The 20,615-nt window shown below is 35.4% G+C and overlaps 1 protein-coding gene across 1 annotated transcript in view; it reads right to left on the reverse strand.

Moving 5' to 3' along the window:
• The window catches only part of LOC111502440 (uncharacterized), a 188,159-nt gene that overhangs the window by 162,630 nt on the left and 4,914 nt on the right, over window positions 1-20,615 (reverse strand). The window contains exons 2-3 of the mRNA XM_023156529.2: window positions 9,424-10,115; window positions 4,280-4,574 (exon numbers count right to left, since the gene is read on the reverse strand). Coding sequence (XP_023012297.2) covers window positions 4,280-4,574; window positions 9,424-10,115 — 987 coding nt within the window. The remainder of the gene's footprint in view (window positions 1-4,279; window positions 4,575-9,423; window positions 10,116-20,615) is intronic.

A 20,615-nucleotide genomic window follows, 5' to 3' on the forward strand; every position in this document is an offset into this window, starting at 1 on the left:
CTCGACCACCAGACCAAAACGATATTTGTCGTGGAGTTTTCAGCTCCTGGCGAGACGAATATCGTCAGAAAAGAGGAGGAAAAACGGATAAAATATCGAGATTTTCTCTTCGAACTCCGCAGACTCTATCCAGATCACTCTGTCAAGATGGTCGTTCTGATTATTGGAGTCCTTGGTGGAATGATGTCTTCTCTACTCTCGAATATCAAAATCATACCGGCTTGCCGCACTAAGGCAGAAATCTTAGCCGCACAGATGCAGAAGGCTGTCATTCTTGGCTCACTGCGTTTGCTCAGGGCACATGATTCTCGGACCCAATGATCACTTACCCCACGGTGTGGGGAGTGGTCATTGGTTGATTATGCTGGCGCGCCCTCCCGAATGTATCGGGGCTTCGGGGGATAGGGCCTGACCAGCGCACACTACGGTGAAAAAAAAAAAAAAAAAATCGACTTCATTCATTTGTAGAAGGATGAAATGTTGATACAAGTGAGAAAAGTAAATTAGATTATCAGCGTAAGGTGTCTTTCAAATCAACCACAAAAATATACGCTAAAAAAACAATTATGTTAAAAACAAGTATAGGATAGAAAATAAATCAACCAACACAATAATATAAGCCTGATTGAAATGAGTAATTATAAGAGCTTAGCACAAATCGATATACAGAGCACTAATTACTAGGATTCAAGAAGAAGTTTCAAGCCGCTGGGGACCGAATCAGGTTTTTAGAGTTCGGCAAAGCCGTACTCTTACCATCTGACCTGAAAGACCACTTACCATACAAACTAATCGACTTCGTAAAGAAGCTGGGTTTATTTGGTCCAGTGTGAATAGGTGTGAGCCACAATAAACCCTTGCGGATTGCGTTGAAGGGCGAATAGACCCACTTAGACCTAACCTAACCTATATACATATAAACTTTTCTCTTGAATCACTCTATCTATTGAAAAACCCGTATCAAAATCCGTTGCGTACTTTTCGAGATCTAAGCATACATAGGAACAGACAGCGGGAAGCGACTTTGTTTTATATCATGTAGATCTTGGGGTAATATTCGAGATCAACCAGTCAACAAAAATACACTTCACGGCGAAAAAACGGAATTTTTAGCGACATTTTTTTATGTGTCAAACGAAAAGGCTAATAAAAAAACTCTTTTGCCTAACGAACGTGTTACATTCTATTTCATTTGACCTCGTTCAAAAGAATGGTAAAATGAACTTCAGCCGCTTCTTTCAATAAAATGTCTGTTTATTTAAAATTCACGGTTCACAGCTCAGATATTTGCGACTCTCGTCGAGCCGTTCGTTATATTTTATTGGGAGATATACGACGTGAGTGTAGAGTCAATCAATATTTCATATGAATGGGAGAAGTAAGTCGAGAAGTCCATCGAATATACACATAAACATGGATTATATATATTCATCGGAAGTGTTTGATTTTGAAAAGCTGAGGAAATTATTTATGATGAATGCTCTTTCAGTGAAACTTTTATACCACATTTTCTTGATAATGTCTCAGTATAAAGCCCTACTGTGAGTTTTTCAACTCCAAAGTTTTCTATTTGACTACTTTATCTATTTATTACTGATATGTTCACAATTTGATTCGGTAATAACAAAGATAATCAATTATTCACTTTAGGTCTAAGTATCAATTCAGCAGGAGTGACTCCATTGATAGAATGCTTTCTTTAGCAAGTTTTTCACAATTTTAGCATCGCTGCTCCATTAGACTGGGGATAATATGTTGGTGAAAAGGGATGTTTTCGTCAGTTTGTTAAAGAATTATCTCAAATTCCATTGAAGTGAATATATTGGCATCTTAACTTTTTTATTGCAACATAAGAGAAAGCTTTGACTTCCCATACACTTCTAACCATTTTGAATGAAAACTCTCAATAATCAAAAAAATCTTATTCGCAAATGGACCACAATAATCAATATTTTAGAAGTGATCTCAAAGTTAAAATTATCTTGCGAAACAATTAACTCAAGCGATCTGAGGAACAATTTCAAAAGGCGTGATGAAGAAACGTTGATATTGCGCTTTTACATAGTAAATATTTTAAAGGCTGATGTTTTATTGTTTCGTGCTGTCCTTTGACAAATACGGACCTGTATTTGAAAATTAAAATTGATTGTTGTGTCGAACTTATCAGTTCATTATTTCACACAATGTATATAGAGATAATTTTTTTTGATCATTTTGGAACTGATCATTTCAAAGTATACTTCTCCCGTGAAAAGTCCTATTCAAAACAGCCTTCTCGAAACAACTACTTTCATATAAATATTGAATTACACGAGAAAAATATGTCCGAAACAAATACTTCTACTTACATGAACACTGATGATGACGGTATTCCATGTAAGTGATATTTTACCTTTTTCATTTACTATATTGTGTAGGAATCCTGTCAATGATATCTGATTCAATTCCATATGTTTGGAATGCAAACTGAATAGAAGAAGTGTTACTTCTCTGTATAGAATTTTTTGAAATTGATTGCCTAATTTTTTTTTTTGGAAGATTCCCACATTTTTTTGTATCAAGATCCTAAAAATATACACTTTTTGAATTTCAAGATATTCATATAATCCGTGAGAAGTATTTTCCATTACGGAATCTGCATGTGGAAACCAAGATAGGTCATTCCATTTGGGAAAACCTGACTTTGATAGGGTACCCTTTATATTGAAAAATCGATGTAGGACTTACTGTATATAACTAGATCTTGATTTTAAGAGAAGTTTGTTAACAAAATAGGTAATTTAATTTCTCAACGGAAGTTGAATGTTTATATCGACTATTTTTGGGTTTTTGCAACTTCCTTTACTATATTTACTTGGAAAATATAATGATGGATGTCAAAAGCTGTTGCGCTTGATATTTCTGAGGCATTTGACCGTGTGTGACATGGAATATAGAATCAATTATGAGTCTGCTTATGTTAACCAGGGGCTGAACTAGAATGTTTCCAAATCGTTTTCAGTTTTCACTCCTGTTTCATATTAACATAAGTTTACAAAAAGGATTTGAAGCTTTAATAACTTCTACTTATTACATGCGAGCGCTTTCGATAGCAGGCTGTGGTATCATCTTGATGGATCTACTCAAATTAAACGTTTCATCTCCTTGTTTGTTCTTTCATACGGTTAGAACACCTTAGTGCAGGTATTTGTTCCCTCCTGTCATCCGGATGTTTCTTTAAATTTGCCTGAATTCAGGTTACATCAGGTAATATCCTTCGTTCATCATTTCTAGGAATGTGTATTGTATTGTTTAGTATATTGAATGCTAGGTCTTATTGTGTTTTGATTTGTATTTGTTCTTTGATAAGTGAATTATGACTTTTGAATTCATGGATGTTTAGGTTTTCCCAGATGTTCATACGGTTTCCTTCATTGACTTGTTTTATGACTTTGATGTTTTCTGGTGGAGGAAGGTTTCAAAGGCTGTTTCGAATCAGGAAACTGTGCATACCCTAGCAACTCACGATGCTCACATCAGATCTTCTCTGGAGTATTGTTCTCATGTTTAAAGGAGCTCCGCCCCTAAGCTCTGAAATTCCTGGATTCCATCCAGAAAAGAGCCATTCGCCTGATTGGACACACGAACATAACTTGCATCTTGATAGTCTGAAACGTCTAAGGAAGGTTGAGGATTTGTCTCTCTTCTATAGATACTTTCAAGGAAAGTGTTCAAGTGACTTGACACATTTGAATTCACCAAGAACGGTACATATCAGAAATACGCAACGGACTGCTCATCGTTTCGAGGTTCAACTCAGTACACCTCAAACTTCACTGTTTAAGAACTCTTTCATTTGGAGAACTATGTTTTTCTGAGAACGTTTTTCCAAATGGATTCGATTTCCAGCGATTCAAATCCAATGCGAATCGCCACTTTCTCACAGGCACCGCTCTTAGATCGCCTTAAGTATTTTTCTGTAGTGCTTGTATTTTGTTCTTGATAAAAATAAGTTTTTTTCTTTGTGACATATCTCTTGAATTTACGAAGTCACATATTTTTCAGATTGTAGAAGGTGAAAAACTCACAAAATGTCGATAAAAACTTTCCTCCACAAAAAATGACTTTCGCTCAATAAATAAATTTTGTGATGCGATAAAGTAATAGGGTAGATTTAATTCAACTGACGACAACCCGTGAATAGGTTAATGAACGAAAGATTAAGCCAATTCTCTCTGTAGCAACTTTTGACTACGACGATATTTTCGCTTCGTTTCCCATGAATCGAGTCAACACTCACCTCTCTGATGAATTTGTTCAGACACACGCTGCCTCGCTTCTCGGTAGACGCTGCGCCGACGGCTAACGAATGTGTCGTCGCGACGCCGTCCGTTTGGCATGTAGACGGTTGGTGCTGGCCGTCGTCCGACGTTTCGTTGAAAAAGTCCACCCTCAAGTCGGGTAAGGGCGGCGTCATCCGGGAAGACGTCGAGACGCCGGACCGGTACTTGGCGATGTGGCGCTCGTCATAGTTGAATTTCTCGTTTTGTCGAGATTTGCTGGGGGAGCGAGTCCGTCGGCTTGTTTTTTTGTGTCTGAAATTGAAATTTCAAGATCAAAAAGGGAAATATTTTTGGAATGAATACGGGAGTTACGCTAGAATTTTTTCATCTGAACTCGCAGTGTTCGATATTTCAAAGTTTTCAAGTGACAGTCGGATTTGAATTTCATTATATTATAGTGATTATGGTAATAATAATAACAAAGTTCATTGTTCAGAAATAATTTAATACACGAAGAAAAAACCTAATTTTTTTAATCCACCCAGTCAATCGGTTCATTGTCAAAAGATAAAAATGAAAGTTTGTTTCTAATCAATTTTATAGGTCATGATTCTTGAATCTAAGTCCATGCTGATGAAACCAAAATGCATCATCATTGTTTTATCATAATCAACTCTAAAGTGAACATGATTTGAAAATTGATCCTAATAATACAATGATGATGCATTTTGGATCGCATAGGAATCGTAAATTAGCAGAAAACAATTTCCATTTAAAACTAGGTCATACTATCTTGACTCCTGTCAATACAGCTAAAAACTTACGGGTGATGCTTGAAACTGATCTTAGATTCACTAGTTATGTTGAAAATATAATGAAAAAACATTATATGTCATTGAAACTGAAAATACTGAAATACTGAAACTGAAAATACTCATTGTTTTGATTCATCTGAATTCGTTCCCAACTTCAATACTCATTTGTCTGTCATCAACAGCAGTCGAAATCACCGATAATAAGAATTTCTAAATTGAATAAATTACCTATATACCCGTCCAGCTCCACTGTCAACTCTTGAGTAATGTTTCAGATAATTACTCATTCTGCCGCTATATTCCTTGGAATTTTCTTGGCAGCTGACTAGCAATGTTTCTGGGTACGTCAGGGAAAATTTCTTTTTGCATCATTATCTATTCCTGAATAAACAACTGAATGCAAAGGATATATTCATCATTCCTTCTTGTCATTTTCTGCTACGAAAATATTACGAGAACAATATTGATTCCTTTACGCTCGTTCTGTACAGATAGGCTATATTTGTTTCGATAATAATCAGAACATAGTGGGTTGTTAACTGGTCTGTTAGAAGCTGCCAAGTTTCACATCAGATACAGATATAGTAGTAGGGGTATTATACGAAATGTCTACCACAAATAGTTGAATTCACTACGTTTTCAATCAACCAAAATATATTAGACACTTGAGGAGCAGAGGGGTTCTTTTAGGTGCAGTTATATTTTTTATGAGCTAACTTTTCAAAATCATTCACAGAAACAGGCATTGAAACCCTCTATCTCTGATAATGTGGTAATGGTATCATCGTGTGCTCCTTTATATCTCAAAGGGAAACATCGAGAGGAGTCAAATCTGGTGAACGAGCAAGCCATTTCAACAGACCGCGCCTACCAATTTACTTGCCTGGATTTATCTGATCCAACCAATTTATATAAAAAATGAACCCTGAGATACATCAAGTTTCACATCAGGAGTGTAACCATCACATTTTACTATCATGATTCAATTTGTCGTGTGAGATCACAACTGAATTATCAAATACTTGTAACTGATGATACAAGTTGAAAGCTTGATTCCACAATATACCTTCTTCAGAAGTCTTGTTCAAAGGTAAATAAATGTCCATGAGTATTATTTCAAACACAGGTTTTTGGTTTGTCATTCCAACAGTCCAAGAGTCCAACAGTATAGTTATGGTTCCATCTAGTACCACTGATGAGACCTAAGTACTGGCTGTAGTAGATAACGAATGCTCCGTTTTGAATTCTGTTTCCAACTAGTTCCATGCAGTAAAAACTGCAGAGAAAAAAAGTATGAATTTCATTCGTTGGTCGATGTCGAAGTATGTGATTCGTGATTCAACTCAATTCCCTAGAACATCGTCTTCATCAAAGGAGATGACCATGGTTATTTAAATCAGACTTGTTCTTCAAGTATACTTGAGTACAATTATGCATGCGTGGTTCAGTCTAGCACCACTGATGATACCTTTGATTGATCAAAACAGTGCTGCCTGCTGTTAGATCGCGAATGCTTCATTATGAGCTCTGGTTGAATCAATCCACAGAAGAGTTTTTTCAATATCAAAAGGTTCACAGGGGACAAAAAATAAAGGTACACCACCTAATAGAGGCATTCAAACTAGCCAAAGATTCGTGCTCTTACATAACCCCTCTTTATATGAAGTACTCTTCTCCTACGAGTAACCCTCAAAAGTCTTCATGAGACTTGTGCGATCTACTGATCCTGAAACTCAGAGTGAATCTTCCGCTGACTATACACATAATTAGAGAATGGAACTAGTTATCGAATTATTAGGAGATTAATTTACCTGAAATATGATCTCAGTCTCAAACCAAAACTGAATTAAAAACAATATAAATTTCACTAATACCTCACAGAATTACAAAAACGTACTCTTCTAGAATATGTTTGGGATAAATTGAATTTTTTCCTGAAGAATCGATTCAAAAGAATTGATGAAGTTTATACAAGCGTTCACATACCTTCATCTTTCGAGTATGCATTCCAGTGTTGTGGGAAATTTTTGTGCTCGTGCAGAATTTCAAAGAGAACTTTGAATTAATTCCATCTTCATATTCAAATCGATACTTGCAATTGAATTTGTTATTTCTTGCATAAAATTAAAAAATATATAGACATAGATTTTGGATGTATGTCTTTGAAAATAACTGCCCTAATCTATAAGAAATAAAGATGTTAAACATCTGAACATTCACAGAAACAAAAGAGAACATCGAATAATGTCCATCCAGTAACTGAAAAAAATATATATGTGAATTAAATACATGATTTCGTTGTTCCCAGAATTGTATAAGAACACAAACTTCGAACATAACGAGTAGGAAGTTTTTTTCCAGTTGAGTTAGAGTCAAATGCCGAAAATATTCAGTAATATTATAAAATTGTCATCGTTCTTTGAGATAGAAGAATATTATCCAAATAAAGAATAATTATAGAGAATAACGTCTCATACTCAGCATGAATTGTCAGATTCTGAATATTACAAGTCAAACTTTCAATGTATTTTGATTGGGAACATGTATAGCGATTGCTAAGAGCTGTCGCGTTTGATATTTCTAAGGAATTTGGCCGTGTGTGGCATGAGGCTTTGCTGGCCAAACTTCGATGCTATGGCGTGTCGGATAATTTCGGTGTATGGCTCTTCATCTTCCTGAAAGAACGTTCCCTGCAAGTGGCCATCAATGAATATCTCTTGAATACTTTCACCATCAGCGCTGGTGTTCCCCAGGGATCCATATTGTCTCCAACCCTCTATTTATTGTATATTAACGACTTATTGGAATGAACCAGGAATCCAAAATATTGTTTTGCTGACGACATCACACTCGTCATTCTATTTGGATTCCAGGACATCGGCTACAGAGGCACATCTTCACCGACATCAGGGGGTTGCATATCTTCATGAGGATCTCGAAGCGATTTCGAATTGAGGTGACGGTAACCAGGTTCAATTCAACGCCACAAAAACCCAGGTATCGGTTTCTCCAAGAAGATAAATGTCTCCGAACATATATAATAATTGCAAAGGCTGCTTCTCAAAAGCTTAGAATACTGTTACGAATCAGAATATTGTATACACCTCAACAACTTTTGATGCTTTATGAAGTTCAGACAAGACATTCTTTTGAGTACTGTTCTCATGTACGGAGCTCGGCCCTCAAACATACCCTGAAGTTGCTGGATTCCATCCAGAAAAGAGCCATCCGCCTGATTGGAGAGGCGAACATCACGTGCAACCTTGATAGCCTGTAATATCTAAGAAAGGTTGGAGACTTGTCTCTCTTTTATAGATACTTTCACGAAAGGTATCGAAGTTACTTGGCACATTCGATCTCCCAGGAGCGGTGAATACGCGATGGACTGTGGCTACTATGCGTTTCAAGGTTCAACTCAGTACACCTCGAACTTCACTGTTTAAGAACTCTTTCTTCTAGAGAACTGCGTTCATGTGGAATCAACTTCCTGAGAACATTTTTCCAGCGATTCTAATCTAATGTGAATGGCTACTTTCACACAGGCATCGCTCTGTAATGCTTGTGTTTTGTCCTTGAAAAATTATTTAAAAGTTAGTTCAAAACTTTTCATAAACGAAACAGTATTGTGGAATTATTATAACTTCAACATTTTGATAATCAGTCGTTAGGAATTTATGATTGTATAAATACTGCTGAATTCTATAATATGACGGTATTATTACGGGAGTACTCTTTTATTTGTGAAAAGGAGGTATGTAATGTCCAAATTAATGGGAAATATATACTTTTCATCAAGCATTGCATTATTTCAAAAGCTTATAGAGTGCCATGGTAGTATATTTTCGCCAGAAATGATGTAAGAGGTTGTTCCAGAAGTATCACAGAGAATTAAAAAAGAAATGAATATAACGTTGAAAAATGAAACTTTTTCAAACGAATTTCCTCATTGACTTGACACGAATATGGGATAACATTTCGCACAAGTAATTCTCCACCAGTTTCCAAATGCCCTTTAGACAAAACAATAACTGGAATTGATTGGTAGTAACCCGTAAAAAGTCATTTCAAATACCATTTTCAATTCCCAGCGAAGATTCTATTGTGATTTTTTGAGTAGAATCTACACATGGAAGCATTCTTCAATTGCAAAGACCATGAGAAGTTTATTGTTGATGCTGCCATCGATAAAATATGTAAAAGTCACCGTTGTTGAATATTTGCATCCATATAAACGCACCAAAGAAGAAGTTACCATTTTTTCAAGTTCTATACCCAAATTATTGAAGACACCACTTCCCTGTACATAATTTGGAATATGTTTCTACTCATTATTAACATTTACTCACCTATGCTTGGGTTTGGGCGAGTCTGATTCCTCTGGAGAAGAATTCAAATTCCTCTCGGCCCTTCTCTTAGGAGATGTCTTCTCAGTCCTCTGTTTCTCCACTTCGAGCTTCTTCAAACCCGCACCATGATCTTTGGGGCCCTTAATATCGTAAGACTCGTCCTTCATAACTTCAATAACATCGAAATTTTGGGCTGCCTGCTTATAGCTATTTCTCCGTCTTGCTTCCATCTTCATAGCTTCCAGCTGTTCCTCCATCAGTTTATCAACAGTTTTCTTCTCCAGGGATTTTTCATGATTATCGTTTTCATATATAAATCTATTATCCTCTTTTGTTATGACCTTAGGAGTGAAGTCCTCAAGAGGCATGGACGTTTTGGAGTGGTTCACCTCAAATGTGAACTTGGTTTCATATTTTGCCGTTGGAGGCGTCTGTTGTTTGGCTGTCGCAGGGGTTTTGGGTGAGAGAGGAACTGGCTGTAAAATGGTGTTGGACATTTTAGGATTTTCTTGAATGTTCTCAGAACAAAATAGATCTAATGGTTCGGGATATTCTAGGCTGTCTTCAGTACAATCCCCATCTGTAGCTGTGACTGTCGTTACGATTGTATTTGAGCTGTCAGTGCTAGTGTTGATTGTTGTTTCGGAGGCAGTACTACTGCCCATCACTATCACTTTTGGTACCGGTTGGTTCTGAAACAAGAAGTATTGTGAATTATAAGTATCTTCGAAATCAGTTTGAAACTGACGGGATACTGTTGGAAGTGTTGATCTCATGAAGTCAGTTCAAACAATTTCCAAATTTGTTACTACTTTCAGTCATTCAATAAGAAAACACCTCAAAATTATGTGAGGAAGGTTTGGAAAGTTTCAAACTTCAACGTGAAGATAGCAGCACTAGTAAATGAAAGCTAGTGAATTTTATTGTTCATATGTTGAAGGCAATACGCCTACGCAAATCAAAGATGTGTTGGATTCTGTGTATGTGGAGTTTGCATCATCATTTACCTCAGTGAAACTTTGTGAAACTGAATTGAAACGTGGCTGTGAGAGCATGGGAGATGATGAACGTTCGAGTCGTCAAAAAAACTGTAACTACCGAAGAAAAACGTTAGATTGAAAACCTGTTCGAATTAACATTGCCAACGCTCTACTGGCGCAGCAGTTTGGAGGAGCCGTTAAACTACTGTAGATGAAACTGGAATACACGCTCTAAACAAAATACGCTTGAAACAAAAACAATCCAAACAGTGACTGCAAAGGGAAAATCGGCTTTGAAAGTGATGGCGACTGTTTTTGGGATAGTCATGGAGTTATTTCAAGCAATTATCCCAAAAAATAATAACCATCACAGAAGCATACCACGCATCATTATTCGAAAGCTGGAGGCAGAATTGAAGGCGAAAAAACTGTCACATTTTCAAAAAAAGAAAATCCAGAAAAAGAAAATCCTGTTTCGCCAAGACAACGCACTGTCCCACACCTCAGCGGTTGTCGTGGCGAAAATCCACGAATTACGGTTCGAACTGCTTGACCAGTCACCTAACTCCCCAGATCTAGCTCCAAGCCACTTCTTTTGATTTCTCTCGTATGGAAATTGCGCTCGGAGGACAGAGATTTTCGTCAAATGATGAGGCAATCATTCTCGCGAACAATTATTTTGCAGAGAAAAACGAGTAGTATTTGGACGGGTTACATAGACGGCAGCATCGCTAGGAGAAGTGTGTGGAATTAAAGGGAAACCATGTTGAGAAATGAAAATATAATTTAAAAAACTAAAAAACACGCTTTTAAAGAACATCGAACTGAAAAGTTGAAAATAATTTTTTTAGTTGAGCTTAAAAGAATAACGAACGAAAAATAATAGTATTATTGTGAAAAAACCGACGGGCGCCTGATATACAAAAAATATGGCACAAAACGCCTACGCTTTTTTCACAAAAATACTAGTATTTTTCGTTCGTTATTGTTTTGAGCTTATTTGAAAAAATTATTTTTAACTTTTTAGTTCGATGTTCTTTAAAAGCGTGTCACTTTTTAGTCCGATTTATTATCAAAAATTTTTTTTTTTCAAGTTCTAGTCACTAGTGTTATAAATCTTTAACAGACGGCGCACGAACGTAAAATTCCTCTCACGCAACGTAATGAAGTTTAAGGTCTCAAATTCTATAGTAATACTGAGATGCAGTAAGTCTCCATCAGAGGGCGGACAGTTGTAAAATTTGTTCATTTGTTTCATTCAAAATATTGATGGACTAAAAATATTTTTTCATTGAATAATTTCAAATCAATCTTTTGATTTGATGTCAAGCACCTTGATTCTAATTTTTTCGATTTTTTTGAGATATTAAAGTAACTGAATTTTTTAACTGAACAATTTACGATAAAGTTTTCATTGTTGAAATCCATATTCTGGTTTGCTTTCAAATAATCGATATTTTTAAATGTATCTTCCGTTTCGTTCAAAACTTTTTTCTTTACTGAATCACGGGTAATTGTAAATATTCAAATATTTTATCTGTAGTACGAAATTTTGCTAACACTTATAATTCTCAATATATGTTTTTTATTTTGATTTTCTTTTGAACAACCTATCAAGGAGGTTACGTATAGCGGCATCTGCCCGCGAATAGGTCAAGCAATAATTGATAGTTACTTACATCGCCATCTACCCGCAAACAGATCAAGCAATAATTGATAGTATGTACAGCGCCATCCGCTGGCGAATAGATCAAGAAATATCAAGTACGTTTCGTACAGCGCCATCTGCCCGCGAAAAGATCAAGCAATAATGCCGATAATTCTGTCAATACAGATCTCGAGCTTGAGAGTTACAAACAAACATACATACAAACAAACATACATACATACATATAGGTGAAGCTAATATAAAGCGTGTAAAAAAAAGGAGAAAAATATCTTGTACATTTGATAAATCGGGACCTTTTCAGACTACCTTCATATATAAATAAACAATCTACAGCAACTGATATTTTCTTATTCCAGTGTCTTCGTAGGTTGCGCTAAGTCAATCACTTATGATGATGATAATACGTTTACTGAACAAGAAAATATGATTCAAATTGTTAATATATCGAAAACAAATCAAGTAGAATTGAAACGTTCGTAGAGGCTATTGTATAGCGAAACACGTGTTGCGAATTCGAAAACTGTTCAGTGAAAATATCACTATTGAGTGTTACTTTTATATGGAATTGATCGGTTTCAAGATTCTATCACAGTCTCGAAATCAAATGACTTATTCAGAAAAGCTCATTAAATCTGAAGTGTCCTATTTTCTTATGATAATAGAATTAGGATATTTGACAATTGCTACGTAGTGTGAATTGTCAACAAATAAGAATACTATCATTGTAGGTTCTTCAAAGTTTTACATTTTCTATATGTATATTTTCTCAACTACTTCTATAAAATATCAATTATCAAATGACATTATTGTCGAAAGATCTACTTCTGTCTCAGATATAAGGCCAACCTTATTTTATTTTTATGTTTATTTCAGTATGACACATAGGAAACTCTCAAATATTCAAACATAATGTGAATCACCAACAAAAAAAGCAATATTTTTTAAAAATTTTACCATAATATGACTCTTGATATGATTTTGAATATGAGTTTTATTTTGATGTGTATTTTCTGTAGTACCATAATTTAACTATCTTTGACTACTCTTCCAGAAAATGGAATATCAAGTAAAAAAAATTATAATTTTCAAACAATCCCCTCATATTTGGATGTGCATTTTATTTCAGATATAGGTTAGGTAAGGTTAGGTCAAAAATGAGTGGGTCTATTCGACCTCCACCGCAGCCCGCAAGGGTTAATTCAGGGTCACACCTATTCACAATCGACCAAATAAACCCAACTGTTTAACGAAGCCGATTAATATGTATGGTGAGTGGTATTTCAGATCAGATGGTGAGAGTAAGGCTCTGCGACTGTATTAAAAGCGGAAATTTACGCTATTGAATTATGTGCGGAGAGATTGGAAGAATCCAACCTCATACACAAGTCAATAAAAATATTCTCGGGCGGTTAAGCGGCGTTGAAAGCTCTGAGCTACTGAGCAACGTCTAAACTGGTAGCAAATTGTCAAAATCGACTCTCCTCAATAGGAAAACCTAACAGTTCCTGGCCATACTGGCCTGAAGGCAATGAGGCTACTGATTCCACTGCCAAGAAGGGTGCTGGAAGCAGGTTCATCGGACCAGAACCTGTCATTGGCGTTGCTATAGGCTTTGCCAAACAAACATTGAACACCTAGATGACAAAAAGATTCATAGACTTCTGGCTCATTCCAAGACATTCCTTCATCCTTCGAAGCTTGATACTAAACAGTTGTTCGACTACAGTATGGATGAACTATGATATCTAACAGGTCTTCTTACAGGTAACTGTCATTTGAATCATCATATGCAGAGATTCGGACTGTCGGAAGACACTGTGTGTCGCCTCTGTTTGGAAACCGAAACAAGTTTTTAGAGTTCGGCAGAGCCGTACTCTTACCATTTGACCTGACCATTTGACCAATCTGAACTAGTTGGTTTCGTTAGAAAGTTAGGTTCATTTGGTCGAGTGTGAGTAGGTGTGAGCCACAATAAACCCTTGCAGGTTGAGGTGAATGGACACTTTGGACTTACCTAAAGCTAACCTAACGGCTCTGCAGACAGAGATCTGTGAGAAGGCCTGTTAGATATCGTAGTAAATTTCTACTGCAGTCCAAAAACTGTTTGGTTTCATGCTTCGAGGGGTGCATGAATGCTTTACAGAGACATAATCCTGGAAGATTTTGCGAAAAGTCGATAAATCTTCTTGATAACCAGATGTTTAATGTTCGTTTGGCAAAGCCTAAAGCGATGCCAATGACAGGTCTGGTCTGATGAAGCTGCTTTCAGCACCCTCCTTCGCAAGGGAGTCACCAGCCTCATTGCCTTCCAGGCCAGTATGGCCAGGAATCCAGACCATAGAAAATTTGTTTGGTCTTCCTATTGGTGAGAGTGGTTTTTGTCAATTCGCTACCAATTTAGACGATGTTCTGTAGGAGTCAAGTGCTGCCAACGTCGCTTGACTTTCAGATAATATTTCTATTGACTTGTGTATCAGATTCGATTGACTCTACCGATATCTCCAATCACAATTCAATAGCATAGACTTTCTCTTATACAGTAGCATAGGTTGATATCTCTGTCCTGGATTCACTTCCTTTTATTGTTTGTTTTTTTAAGTTCACGAATTATGTTTTCTGCAACTGCTATACAAGGTGTAACTGAATAAGTGTAAAACATTTGAGGAGGTGATTCCTCATCGAAAAAAAGATAGGATCTTTTGTATAAAGAAACTTCATTGGAGCATCCTTTGTTAAGATACAGCCCCTTAAAGGGGGTATATAAAATTTGTATAACAATTTTTTTCACAAGCACTGAAGAAGTCACAATATTGAAATTAACCAGACGTTTTGTACTACCAAAAAGACACTTAGCCAGTAATTTAGTTGGTTTACCCCATGGTTGTGAGGGTGGAAAACGTAACCCCTAAAATTTATTTCCAATGTAACTTTTTGTCTCATCATTTGTTTACCATTTAAAAATTTATTTCCGATAGTCTGTTTCATTCTGAACAAAAAATGTCTCTTGGGTTTTTTTTGCAAAATAAACCAGTTCGCAGCAAAAAACTGTCGTGAAACACAATTCTTGTGACTTGATAACGTTGTCGATCAATAAAAGGATACATTCTTGAACTGCCTGTTATTCTGTATGTAATCCAAATCGTCCTACTTCATCCAAATCTTTAAATAGAAAAAGATGTTCGTGTTCAAGATGAGGGTCAATAAAACAGTGACAGTTAATTCAGTAAATTGTAGCGCTTCAGGAAGTGCATGTTCCTAATGGAAAACACTGAAATGGGAATATTGTTTATTGAGCAAACATGTGATTCAATCAAGCCATGAATATTCTCATTCGATAATGTAAATTTTGCAGACGAATACATTCGTTTTGATAGAAAAGATGTTGCAGTAATACAGAAGATTGATACCACTGGAAATAACCAGTGGTATCAAAAATATCTAAATATCTAATGAAATTTACGTACCCAAAGTGTCTAGGAATATGAATTCGTCTACTCTATCTGACACACAATGACTACTTCTGTACTTCTACCTACGCTGAATTTGAACGTGATCAAGAAATTATCCACTTAACTGTAAGCTTTTTTATGCCTGTAGAGAGATTTTGTTTGAATTTAACAATTTGGCAGAGATGAAACTTCTTGTGATGGAAAAAAGCTTTTCGACCTTTTACTTCGCCACTATCATAAAACAAAATGTGGAAAACTTTCGAAAAAAAGGAAGAAAGTAATCAACAACAATAAAGACTATCGACAAAGAATATGTAGTTATGCACAGGAGGTTATTTCAAATACTAACTGGAAAGAAAGTCCAACAAAAAAAAAATTTTTCTCAAGAAGTTATCACTCTGAACATTCGTAATGAAATTGAACATATATTATACAGTGAAACGATACACAACTTGATGTATGAAGAAGTATTTTTCTTTATGAAAAATCGTTATATGAAAAACAATTGAGCTTCTGGTAAACTTTGTAGTTTCAAGTAAAGACACTCATCTTCATTTTGAATTACTTCATTTATTTCTTTCATAACGTAAAGACTTTATGTCACCAGAAGAGGTAAGTTTGCTCTTGTAATGATGATAGCTCGTAGACATATACATTCTAGCTATAAGAGTTTCATTTCAATCGAAACGTAATTTTTTTAGAACAAAAAATTCAGAGGTTTTTGGGATAGAGCTCCCCAAAAAAAGTCAAAGGTTTGTGGGAAAGGGCTTCCAGAAGAAGAAAGAATAATAATGAAGATAATTTATTGCAAAAATGCAATACTACAGTTTTTCACCTAAATAAAACAGTTTTCACATGTGATACACAATTTGCGATATGAAATCCAATTAATCTTCAGAGACTGTCTATGGCAAAATGATGTATATGTGAATATATAGTGCAATTCACACTCGGTAACTACTGCGGCATACGTAAGTATAAATGCATGTTCTGGTCTATCTGCTGTGAAATACACTGACGGATAAATTATGTCAACTCACAACATTGGTAGAGCCTTCAAACCCAAAAAAAATTGTTTAAAATATGTTTTTACGTTCATCAGCTGTCGCCTCCATACGAACGACAACTATCAGAAGTTGAGAAACTTGTGCGAGCTAAAGGCTAACGGGGTCTTATCTTTTAACGTGTGATTCCTAACACGGTTGCAGAATCATTCCAGCTTCAACCAGATGAAGTCTCTCGAGAAAAATATCTGGTCGAGGCAGGAATCGAACCCACGGTCTTCCGATCGTGAGTCGGGCGCACCACCACCGCGGCCAATTCCACAACAACTAAGGCTTGAATAAACAGATAACATTAAAAATTATATGAGACTTTGAATTTTTCAAGTTGGGTCCCTGATATTATGAATAGAGAAACATTTTCTTGAATATAAACTCCACAGTTATTGATTTTAAAGGCAACGGAAGACGACTATACAACTTTAGTGATAGCTAAGTGAATATTCTCTTTTTTTTGGGCTCCATCTATTTTTTATAAGAATACTGACCTTAAGCGATTCAAGCGCAGTAAGAGATCTAGTGTGTTGTCGGTGATTTATTATTTTGAGATATTGTTCGTTCTAATGAGTGAAAAGTAATATTTTCATCTAGTACTTTCAACTCATCGAATAAAGCATGGAAAGAGGAACGGGTGGACGAAAGGAAATTATTTTCAGTAGATTTTTTCAAGTACATCTAACTGACAAAAAATATTTTTCCTAACACCAGTGCATAGTAGAGTGCATAGTATAGTATCTACAATGATAAAATTCATATAGGAATGATCTTATTTTTTTTTCAATTCTGCTATGTTAACATTCCAACACAAAAACGGATCTGAATAAATTCCAAGATATTTTGAATGATATATTCACTTGTCAATCAGTCATATTAAGAAGTGAATATATCATAATTAAACATATTAATCAACTGTTTATAGATTGGCAGATAATTTACGTATGATGTGGAAGGTATAACTACAGTTTTTTCAACATTAACTGTTAATGAATCAGAGTTGAAACAACTGGTTTTCAGTCCTCTGCACCTTAGTTCACTGCATCCCAAGAGTTTTCAGTATGCAAAATAATGGTATCATCAGCAAAGGAGGAAAATGCTCCTGCTGAATTTCCAAATTCGAAATAAATTAATATCTACTATAAAAAGTACTGGTCCTACTACAGTCCCTTGTAGAACACCACGTGTAACACTTTCTTCCCACTAAGAATTCCATTCAGTTTTACTTTTTGTGACCGGCCATTTAGAAAACTCTCCCTAATGCCCAGGTGCTCAAGCCGATCTAGCAGGAGCTTATGACTCACAGTTTTAGACACCTTCGTAAGATCGATGAAGACTCTCGGCAGGCATGCTTATGATCAACAGTTTCAGACTGAAGCTGTCAAATGGTCTATGGCGTCCTGGAAACTAAGATTTTCTCTGAAACCATATTGCCTCACAGCAATAATATTGAACTTCCAGAAGTATAGTACTAATCGGTTCTTTATAACTTTTTTAGATAGTTAGTCCAGTCCAGGATATTGGATATTTGGAACTTCGTCATTATAAAACTCAATGAACTGCCCACTGGAGTGCACTCCATTTGTTAATAGGAAATACTATCCCAATGATATGAATCTCGATATAAAATGACGCATTGAGTATAGCTCGTACCAATTGAAATGTACTATGTATTTTACCTTTACCTCATTTTGTGAAAATATTTGTCCACCTCCATATACAAATATAAACTATGATTGTAGAATGTAATCGATTTCAACATACGTTCTATCAATTCAATAACTTTTTTGACTTGCTTCTGTCAAATTGTATTGTACTATTCATGTGCGAGTATATACCCTTCGCTGGCTATCCAGCAAGATGGACAGATGTTTTTCTGGCTCAGATAACCAAAAATGTATTTTCGGCTTCTCAAATCCAATGATGATATGATCTGGCCTGCTTTTTCAATCAGTGAAAAGTCCAAAAACGATCTGTTTGTAACCACCAATTAGGTTGAGTGAGTTATACTTTTAGATAACGGGAAATATTCGCAATAATATATTTTGTGAGGAACCCTAGACGAATCACAATAAATCATCATATATAATGATAACAATAATAATATTGTTTATAATGCATGAAATATACATTTATACATAAAAGGAAAAAGGCTTACCAAAGGCTATCTTCCAAAATTTTACAGTTTGAGAAAATAATTATAAAAATATTTATTTACTATCATAACAATGATAGAGAAGAGGAAAAAAATAATGAATCACATAGTTGCTAATAACTCCTTATATTATTAACATTATGTTGGTCAATTTAAAAATTGCATTACACTACCATACATTGCATATTAAATTAGCACTGAGCAGTAAGCATCTGGGATTTTATTTCTTTCGTAATTTGATGAATATTTTGATTTAAAATTGAGATAAGAAGGGGCTATATAAGAAATACATCCTTGAAATTTAGAAGTACGGTGCCTAGGTATGTTGAATGAGTCAATTCTCAAATTGAACATATGTATATCACAATGCCTGCTTAATAAACTATATAAATAACTAGGTGTTTTAATTTGAAGCAACTTGAACAAAAAAATATTGGGCTCAGTACCCCACATTCAGCTCCTTCACAAAAATGGTGTGAAATGTTCACCATATGGTACACAGCATATGAATCGCTTGCAAGCTTTTTGTATACGTTGTAACTTCTGCTTGTTATATTGCGGCAATAAATTGTAATACATCGAATAACAATACTTGATATGGGGGTAAATAAGAGCTTTTCATTTCTTCTGATAACTGATACTTGAATTTATATAGCGGTTTGGAAGAATGATACTTTGAAAATTATTTGTCTCATGTTCAATGAAAGACAAAGAACTATCTATGGTTACGCCAAATTCTCTACCACTTTCTACTCAGTCAATGTCTGCATTATCGAGAGTGAGCCTAAAGTTACACTAAGTGCATAAGACCAAAGTTTTATTTGGATTGATTTTCAGTCCACGATTCTCCGAGTATAGGAATGTTTTGTGCAAATCTGCGTTTATATTGTCCACGCAACTCTCTGTATCAGTGTTATGAAAAGACAAATATAACTGTATATTATCTCAGTATAGATGTAATTGACAACGTGATAAGAAGTGGGGTAATCAAAAATAAACACTGAAAACATCAAGGGTCGTAAAATACTTCCCTGCGGTACACCTTAGATTGTTTCTTTCAGAGATGACCATGAGTAATCATCCAGTTTGACCCTCTGTGATCGGTCTGTGAGATAGCTGGTCATCCATTTGGGAGAAATGTCATCGAATCCTATGAACTTGTTTCTGTTAGCCGGATAGTTTTTAGGGAATAAGCAAACACTTCTATAGTAAACATATAATATAGAATATGCGATAGGATAAGAGATAAATGAATTTCATATAATTCATCGGTGATTTCAATATCTTTGATGAGACTAATGAAAATCTCAGTAGTGGAACTTCCCGAAAAATGACAAGCTATATTTTTTCTGACTTTTTATTCGAGAAGAGTAACACTTAATCTTGTGAAATGTTTAGTTTCTGAAGAAAACATTCATCTTTTTGCCGTTTCAATTACGAGCATAACCAAATATTCCTCAACCGAATGATTTTCTGGAAAATGAACAAATCTTGGTAAGAGCTTTCCGGCCATCTAAGAATTTCTTCGAGCGAAAATTGATTCATTTTCTTCATTCTCAAGGAAACTGATTGAATACACAATCGGTACATAAATTTATTTCGGCGGGACTTCATCAAGACTGTTCCAAAATTGAGTTTACGGCGGATGTCATCGAAAATTCGCAGAGAATAAATTTGATTTCAATTGATGAACCATATAAAATACCCTGATTCACTTTTTTCATTATCTCTTTGGTGGATCGAGATATATGAGAAACACGGGAAATGGAAAGTTATCTTTCTCGAAACTACACAAATGGCTGAATATATTAGAATGTACATAAGGAAGGATTTTGTTGAAACATATAACTTCGATAAACTGAATTATTCACTTGGATATCATCT

The sequence above is a fragment of the Leptinotarsa decemlineata genome, unplaced genomic scaffold, assembly GCF_025532065.1.
Source record: "Leptinotarsa decemlineata unplaced genomic scaffold, Ldec_3_MD MMD2_tig00026282_RagTag_RagTag, whole genome shotgun sequence".
NCBI classification, from domain to species: domain Eukaryota; kingdom Metazoa; phylum Arthropoda; class Insecta; order Coleoptera; family Chrysomelidae; genus Leptinotarsa; species Leptinotarsa decemlineata.